Genomic DNA, 7,898 nt, shown 5'->3' with positions numbered 1-7,898 from the left:
TTCCGAGGGAATCTGGGTTGCCCTCGCAAAGGTGTCGGCCTCATGAACGGCGGTGCGATGACGGGCGCGAATGTTGGAGAGCGGGACGCCGGGGTCGGACGCCGTCATGAGCCGCACCCGGAATGCCTGCAGTAAGATCCTGCCAAAATTCATGAAAACGATCGGTGGGATCCCTCTCCGCTTCCAGCGCGCCGATCAACGCAACCAAACACTCAAAGGGAAGTTGAACCTGGTCCCCCGCCTGGCGCCAATAATCGTGCGTGCCCCGGAAGTCGGCGACGACTCCGGAAGCGCCCGCGTTCCATAAGCGCGAGGAACAAGCGGTGACGTCGAAGGCGCGGAACCTTCGCTCCTCTTCTTCTGTTGCGGAATGGGCGTCCAAGAGGAGGTGCGAAAGGCAAAGGCAACGAGGGGCAAAAACGTGGTCACCCAAAATCGCCCTGAGACGTCTGGGGGATAACCTGCCGCCTCCCTCGCGTGGGTTGCGTCGGGCCGTGCGTGGCGGCGCGCCCCCAACCAACAAGCAACGTGTCTGGCGCAGTTTTTGGCAACGCCATCTTCGGCCGCGCTTTCACGCGTGACAAGTCCGCCTGCAGGACCTCTCCGAGTGGCGGGGGCTTCTTCCCGGCCCGCCGTCTCCGCCTCCCACGCGGCCGGCTACGCCTCCCACGCGGCCGGCTACGCCTCCCTAGCGCTAACGCGTGCCTCTCGCTCCTGCGGTCGGGCGCGGGTCGCCCCCAACTGCTGTTCGCTTTCGACAAGCGCGCGTTCCCGTTCTGTAAGAACGCCGCCGGCGACCGCAATGTGAGATTCGCGCGCCGATAGGATGCTATGCGCCTCTTCCGCCCGCGAATTCAGCTGAGCGTTTCGATTCTACGCGTCAGCGACGGCGTTCGTGTAGCCGGCGATCGATCGCTCCTTTTCAGCGATGGGGAGCCCTTGCTGGGCCCCCAATTCTCGGGCCGCTCCCACACGGTGGGCAGGAACACCTGAGTCTCAAAATTTGCTACTTGGGGAGCCCTGGGGTTCGCAAAATGTCCTGTAAGGCTCGAATCCTCCCAGGGTTTGGCGATGTTTCCTGAAACCAAGCGTAAGCCTGTCGTCGGGGTGGCCGCAGTTAACGTCGCATCCGACGACCCGTTTTCATCAATAAAGGCAAGCTGCGCCTGCATATCGCCATGTTGGCGCACCAGGTGGGGAGGACGGGCGCCAATGTCGCTCCACTCGGAGGCCGTGTAAAATAAACCAATGCCATTTCCTCAAACCAACCTCGCTGCGTCTGCGGCTTTGAAAATAAAAATAAAAAATTGTCCCGCCGCTACCGGCTCCCTGATGTCCTTAAAGTCGTGGCCTCCCCAAAATTCATAAGACAAAAAGGTGTCGTGAAGAAGCCTATACGTTCTATCAGGATATATATACATTAACTAAGTTGGCCAGCTCTCCCGCGATCATTCGCCTCAGAAGCTCCTATGAAACGAAGTCCCGTGAGCCCGCGGAGGCTGCCTTGAGGCCGGTTCGCGGCGCGGCCTTCCCCGCTGATGTCCCCGCGGTGCCGAGTCGGCGCTACGGGGGCCCGGTGCCCGTTTTTTTTTCTGCGGGAAGCTCGCTGGAAGTAATGGTTCTGGTGTTTTTTGGCGTGTGAACATCTGGGTTACCATTTCTTATCAAAGCCACGGCCGTAGTGAAATGATGGAGGACGAATTTCTTTATTTTATTGCAGTGTCAGCTTGTGAGACACGGTGGGTTCTATGGCACCCTTTATTTTTGACTTTTTGAGACCCTAGACTTTTTGTTGTACCGTGTGTTCCGCAGTCTCACGCATGTGGTCCCCATACGCGCATTTTGGACTCCCATGGTGTGTGGACGACTCTGTATTTGCAGAAAGGGCGTATTCAGCCACGAGAAAATATCGTTGTTGTTGTTATAATGGGAGGTTATTTCTCTTTTCAATGGAACTAGTGGTAATTTTGCGTACTTGTCATTTTTTTTTTTTTTGAGGCTGGATCTTTGACTGTGTGAGACAATCCTGATGCTTTTTTTGTATTTTGTTTTTTATGCGATGCTAATTGCTTGGGTAGATTTACCTCATATATTTTAAAGAAATACAATATGCGGTGTGGACGTGTTTTTCTAAAACAGAAAGCGGTTTTTGTAACGGGTGCGCGGACACCCTTTGCGAAGTCGTTTGGCTCTCTTATGACGGTAGATAACGTTCGGCTGGGCACTGCTGCTGTCAGTGGCCTCCTGAGGAAGAGCAACTTGGATCCCAAGGAGGTGAACCACGTTATTTGGGGCAATGTTGTTTTACAGCTTGATGCTCATAATTGCGCTAGAGAGATTGTTATAGAGCTGAACCTCCCCAAGAACATCACGGCTCATTTTACCAGCATGGCCTGTGCGACAGGACTGAATGCCATGGCACAAGCGGTGATGATGATCGAGAGTGGTCATGCTGACGTTGTTATCGCCGGAGGGAGCGATAGCATGAGTAATGCCCGTCTGGTGGCACCAGCTACTCTTTCTTATGGCTTGGCAAGGCTTACCATGGGGAAAAAGAAAGGACTTGCAGCTCTCCCCGCTTTTTTCAAGGAAGCCGGTTACAACCCTCTGTCATGGCTTCCACGACCCCTGGCATTGGAGGAGCGAAGCACAGGTAGGACAATGGGATGGCATGGGGATTTAATTGGGGAGCTCAACAACATTTCGCGTGCGGATCAAGAGGCTCTTGCAATTGCATCGCACAAAAATGCAAGTGAGGCCGTAATGAAAGGATACATGGAGGAAGAAGTCGTCCCAGTGACCGTGACAAGGAATGGTGAAACTGTTGAGTTTGTAAAGGATGAATACATTCAGAGCGACATTGAAAAGATGAAGGCAAAGCTACCAACCTTGAAACCAGCATTTCGAAGACCGAATGGTACCATAACTCCTGCCACATCGAGTGGGTTGACAGATGGTGGCAGTGCCATGTTGCTAATGTCCGAAGAGAAGGCAAAACAGTTGGGATATCCCACAGATATCAGCGTAAAAAGCTGGCATTTTTCTGCCATTGATCCGTATCCACAGCTTTTACTTGCCCCTGTGCTTGGGTGGGGTCCAACATTAAAACGCGCAGGTCTTACGGCGGAGGATATTGATCTCTTTGAGATTCATGAGGCGTTTGCTGCGCAGGTGCTTGCAACTATCAAGTGTCTACAATCTCCGGAATTTTTTGAAAGATACACCGGTTCGAGGGATGTTGTGCTGAGGGAAAAATTTGATTTTTCCAAACTGAATGTTAATGGAGGAGCTATGGCGCTCGGTCATCCTTTTGCAGCCACCGGTGGACGCCTTGTAACATCATTGGCAAATGAGCTGCGCCGTTCAGGCAAACGTCATGGTCTTATTAGCATATGCGCTGCTGGGGGATTGGGGGGCATTGCCATTTTGGAACACACACCCGGGGCAAACTAGTATGATCAATTTAGTTTGCCCATTCTTACCCGGATTTAGGTATGTTAGGGAGTCCGTGACTATTAGGAAGCAACTATTATATTTGTTTTTTCTTGGATTTTCTTTTTCTTTATTTTTCTCTACTGGGGTCTTGATTTTTTTGCAAGTGTGATGTTTCTGCTTCTTTTATTTGGTTTGAGTTTTTTTTTAGTGGAAAGGTGGGCATTAAATGCTTTTGCTTATTATGTTTTTTCCGGACGGCATCAATTTTTTTTTTTTTTTTTTCGTTTTGGAGTATATGGTCAACTTTATTGCTATATTATGCCTTTATTTCCTTTGTTGTTTCAATACAACTTCTTCCAACAAACTTTTGACGCCTGCATAGGAAATTAGAGATGATAATCTGGGCTGTAGGCACAACGAACAAGGCGAAGCTGGACTCTGTCGATATTGCTGTTCGTATGTGCTTTCCGAGTTATCAGCACGATGTTCGTCCTGTGGCAGTACTTTCCATAGTTCGTGCACAACCCATCTCGGCCGAGGAGTCGCAACAGGGTGCACAGCACCGGGCTCATGAAGCCCTGAGTCTTGTCCCTGAGGCTCATTATGGCGTTGGACTAGAAGGCGGACTGGAGAAAATATCGGATCGATGGTTTGAATGTGGTTGGATGTATGTGATAGAGCGCTCTACTGGGAGGTGTGGAATAGGCTCTTCCGCACGCTTTGAGATGAGCCAAAAGCTTATGAGCAAGATTCTTGACGAGGGCAAGGAACTAGCGGAGGTAATGGATGAGATGACCGGTGAGACAGATGTAAGGTCTGGACAGGGTGCAATGGGAGTATTGACAGCTGGATATTTGAACCGTGCTGAGTCCTATTCTCACGGTCTGATCTTTGCGCTAGCTCCATTTCTTTCCGATCACAAATATTGGGACTAATAAACACTTTTTTTTAATTTTTCAAAAAAAATATGCAGAATGCATCTTGATGCGGGACTGAGGGCGCATTTTTTTGTAATTAAAATTTTTTTAAAAATTACCCCAGCTTTTTCTTTACTTACCTTCATAGAGGCTTGTGAGAAGAATTGTGATCAGATAGGGCCAATTAGACGATAGTGCTTCTTGTTTAAGCACTTAGTTTCTTTGTCCTTTAGCTGATTTTTTTTTTTCGCCAGGGATACCGCGTTGTTAGGCAGTGGATGCAGTTTTTTCTCTCTTTTATTTCATTTGGCCGCTGTTGTTCCTCACGCGGAGGGGATTCCCGGCGTTTGCGCGGCCCCGAAGATCACCACTTCTTGGGTCCACAACAACTTTTTTAATTGTAGAATATGCCTTTTGAATTTATTTGCTTATTTTTCTATGCGTTTTGGGTGGATCTTACTTGGAGTGGCGAAATTTGGGCGCATTGGAAAAGACTTTTTATTCTCTCTTGTTTTTTTTTTTTTTTAATCTGCACGAGGAAGAGACCAGGTCTCATCTATTTGCATATCCTTGTGCAATTGTTGATATTCGGGAACGTGATTATGTTTACACTGGTGGGGTTGGGCCTTGGCGATGCCAGTGATATCACGCTAAAAGGTCTTAAAGCTGTGCATGAGGCAGACGTTGTGTACTTGGAGGCTTACACATCATTTCTCATTAATAGTTCTGCAGAGGAGCTGGCCAATGTTTACGAGAGACCTGTTCTGGTTGCGGACCGAGAGATGGTAGAGAGTGGGGAAGTCCTGCAGGAAGCTTCAGATAAAAAAGTTGTATTGCTCGTTGTTGGGGACGTATTTGGAGCCACTACACACTTCGACTTGGTGGTGCGATGCCATGAGCAGGGTATTCCTTGCCGCTCCATCCACAACGCTTCTATTATTAATGCTGTGGGTTGCTGCGGACTTCAGCTCTATCGGTTTGGCCAAGTAATCTCCCTCTGCTTCTGGACGGAAACGTGGCACCCAGACTCGTGGTACGACAGACTCATGTCTAACCGAGAGATGGGGCTCCACACATTGGTATTGCTTGATATCAGAGTAAAGGAGATCTCTGACGAAAACCTGGCGCGTGGACGTAATGTGTATGAACCACCACGCTATATGCGTATCAATGAGGCCATTGAACAAATATTGGAGGTTGAACAGAAGAAAAAGGGCGGTGCAGTGGCGGAAGATGGAAGCACCATGTCCATTGCTCTGGCACGTGTGGGTTCGAATACGCAGCAAGTCGTCGCTGGAGCAATGCGGGAGTTACGTGGGCTTGATTTTGGGGATCCACTTCATTCATTGATAATTGCTGGTGACATTCACACCTGCGAGACTGAACACGTTAACCTCTTTCGCTTAAAGTAAGTTTAAAAAAAAATGAGGAAAAAGAGGAAAGAGGATCCCATGGGGTCAAGAGGGAGCAGCATTTATTTTTATTTCTTTCTCTTCTTACCTTTTAGCCGTTGGCCTCCTGTTTACTGCGTTTTTTGTGTTTCATGTGCCTTTCTCTTAAAGGAAAGGGGGTCAAAGGAGGCCCACACATTGCATTAGGAGCAATAATGCGGGGGGCCACAAGACCCTTGCGCTACCTGTGTCCCACTGGCGTTCTGATGAATTTTTTTCCTCTGGGAATGTATAGTGGTCCAATAAACGCACATGTTTTTCTACCAAATAACAATCTGGATGGTAGGGCGACAAATCACATGAAAAAGATTGATGGATTGACGAAGGACCCACAGCTTGTCTTTTCTCGAAACGATTTGAAGCTCCAGTGCGAGTATTGTCGGTTTCAGTGGGTCCACGACACACTTTGTGTGCGTTGCCCTGCTCAGCCAAATCACAATAAGCGCGAGATGTGGTTGCAGCCAACGTGGATGTGGGGGAAACAGCAGCCATACCAGTACTATAAATACATGCCAGCGGTACGCAACCCCAGGACAGGTATGCCTTTGGCTCGTGAGGATGCAAGCGGTATGAACAACGAGAGACGTGGGCAGGGTCTAACCACGAAAACACTCAATATCGAGAAGGAGAGACGGGGTATCTCGAGAGCAGTGAGCAATATTGGAAAATACAACACCCGCTGGCAGACTCGTTTTCCCTTTCCAGCGTAGCGGTGAAGAATCCTTTTTTCTTTTTTAATTTTCTCTACGGCAGTGGGCTCGCTGCCCTTGGGTGTGGTTTATATTACTCTGGCAGTGGTATTATTGTTTTCTCTGTTCCAATTCTCTCTCAAGCTGGTAGACTGAAGGGCGTAATTAGCAGCTGCAACACCGCTGCTTACTGCACTGGAAATTTCCCTTTCAAAAAAAGAGGAAGGTCTATACCTTAAGTACAGTGGATATTTGAAGCTATGAGTGCAGATCCTGATGCTCCGGCGGATCCAAATCGCCGTAGCGGGGGACACATTGTTCGAAATATGATTTATAGACACGATAGCGCCCGCAATCTTGAGATTGTAACAGGTTGGCAGGATCAGGGAACGCGTGAATACAATCAAAAAATTGTGCCTCCCGCCAAAATGGAATTACATTCGAAACACCCATGCCATGATCTCAATACACAGCTGCTGCGCTGCAGCTTAGATTGCCCTGCAGAAATGAAGTTGGCAGGACGCATCGCCACATGCAACACGGAGCGCAAGGCTCTTATGGTTTGCCTCACAAAGCAAAAACATTGGAAACCAGAACCCTCGTCGGCGTGGTACAGATTTTGGTGACCAGCGTGGACGGATGGTAACCAGTTTTACCACGATAAAACTAAGTATTGCCGTCTTTTTTTGAGGCGGCGTAAGGTGCCATTGTGTGTTTTCACGCTTAATTGCTTCTCCCCCTCCCTATTTTCTCTTATCATTCACTTTTTGTTTTTTTCACGATCATTAAAAAATCCCCTCAAAAATAAAGATTAGGAAGAAACGGAACGCAGCGAAAAGCCAAGTAACCAGCAAGAGTATTAACAAAACTTCTCCAAGGAATTAACAGCGATGCTTCGTCGCACAGGCCCTGCCGTGAGTTTCACGACATCTCACCGCGCTCTCATGTTGCGCACAAGCCGCCCACTTCTGGGGGGTGACATGAACTCCAAAGAGCGCTTTAAAGCGGCATGGGATGAGATGCCTCTTCACCTCCTTGGTGCCTCGCGAAAACAAGTGTTTGAGTGGCACTGGAAGTGCATGTACCAGCTTGGTATTCGTGATACCACCCGTATGACGAAGCTCCGAGTGTTGACGAATTGGGTTGGACTTTTTTCCTTTATGTACCTCACGTATATCTCCGTTTTCTACTCCTCCTTCTACCACATTTATTACGAGGACTGGCCTGAGGAGTTCAAGCGCGAGAATGCACGCGCTTATGCGCAGTCAAAGGGTTCTGATGTATGGGCAGCCGATGGCAAGTTCATCCGTCCATATTTCCACATCAGCCCACCGATGCTCACCATGACGGCTGAGGACATTTAAAGCAATAGACAGTAGAGTGAGCAAAGGAAAAGAGAAAGTAGA

At 48.8% G+C, this 7,898-nt stretch overlaps 6 protein-coding genes across 6 annotated transcripts, besides 7 other annotated features; all 6 read left to right on the top strand.

Annotated features, from left to right (window-relative positions):
• Positions 1-1,469: a mobile genetic element.
• Positions 1-3,320: a sequence feature (heterozygous, non-Esmeraldo-like haplotype).
• Positions 1,291-1,469: a mobile genetic element.
• Positions 2,110-3,453, top strand: Tc00.1047053511389.150 (thiolase protein-like protein, putative; the record flags this gene model as incomplete). Its single annotated transcript, XM_809208.1, has 1 exon — positions 2,110-3,453. One exon carries the CDS (start codon positions 2,110-2,112, stop codon positions 3,451-3,453), a length of 1,344 nt encoding a protein of 447 aa, XP_814301.1.
• Positions 3,321-4,990: a sequence feature (areas merged during assembly that could not be assigned to a particular haplotype. This can correspond to areas where the two haplotypes were merged or to regions with more than two copies in the genome that were merged during assembly.).
• Tc00.1047053511389.140 (hypothetical protein, conserved) lies at positions 3,828-4,370 on the top strand (the record flags this gene model as incomplete). Its single annotated transcript, XM_809207.1, has 1 exon — positions 3,828-4,370. The coding sequence occupies one exon, from the start codon at positions 3,828-3,830 to the stop codon at positions 4,368-4,370; it is 543 nt and encodes a 180-aa protein (XP_814300.1).
• Positions 4,438-4,470: a sequence feature (AT_rich).
• On the top strand, positions 4,760-5,764 carry Tc00.1047053511389.130 (diphthine synthase, putative; the record flags this gene model as incomplete). The annotated part of the gene is made up of 1 exon (XM_809206.1): positions 4,760-5,764. The coding sequence occupies one exon, from the start codon at positions 4,760-4,762 to the stop codon at positions 5,762-5,764; it is 1,005 nt and encodes a 334-aa protein (XP_814299.1).
• Positions 4,991-5,978: a sequence feature (heterozygous, non-Esmeraldo-like haplotype).
• Tc00.1047053511389.120 (hypothetical protein, conserved) lies at positions 5,896-6,513 on the top strand (the record flags this gene model as incomplete). Its single annotated transcript, XM_809205.1, has 1 exon — positions 5,896-6,513. The coding sequence occupies one exon, from the start codon at positions 5,896-5,898 to the stop codon at positions 6,511-6,513; it is 618 nt and encodes a 205-aa protein (XP_814298.1).
• Positions 5,979-7,898: part of a sequence feature (areas merged during assembly that could not be assigned to a particular haplotype. This can correspond to areas where the two haplotypes were merged or to regions with more than two copies in the genome that were merged during assembly.) that runs on past the window's edge.
• Tc00.1047053511389.114 (hypothetical protein, conserved) lies at positions 6,753-7,118 on the top strand (the record flags this gene model as incomplete). The annotated part of the gene is made up of 1 exon (XM_809209.1): positions 6,753-7,118. The coding sequence occupies one exon, from the start codon at positions 6,753-6,755 to the stop codon at positions 7,116-7,118; it is 366 nt and encodes a 121-aa protein (XP_814302.1).
• Tc00.1047053511389.110 (cytochrome c oxidase VIII (COX VIII), putative) lies at positions 7,383-7,856 on the top strand (the record flags this gene model as incomplete). Its single annotated transcript, XM_809204.1, has 1 exon — positions 7,383-7,856. One exon carries the CDS (start codon positions 7,383-7,385, stop codon positions 7,854-7,856), a length of 474 nt encoding a protein of 157 aa, XP_814297.1.

This window comes from Trypanosoma cruzi, genomic scaffold (assembly GCF_000209065.1).
Source record: "Trypanosoma cruzi strain CL Brener 1047053517107 genomic scaffold, whole genome shotgun sequence".
Classification (NCBI taxonomy): domain Eukaryota; phylum Euglenozoa; class Kinetoplastea; order Trypanosomatida; family Trypanosomatidae; genus Trypanosoma; species Trypanosoma cruzi.
Note: the sequence above shows the minus strand (reverse complement) of the source record. Positions and strands in the feature narration are given on the sequence as shown.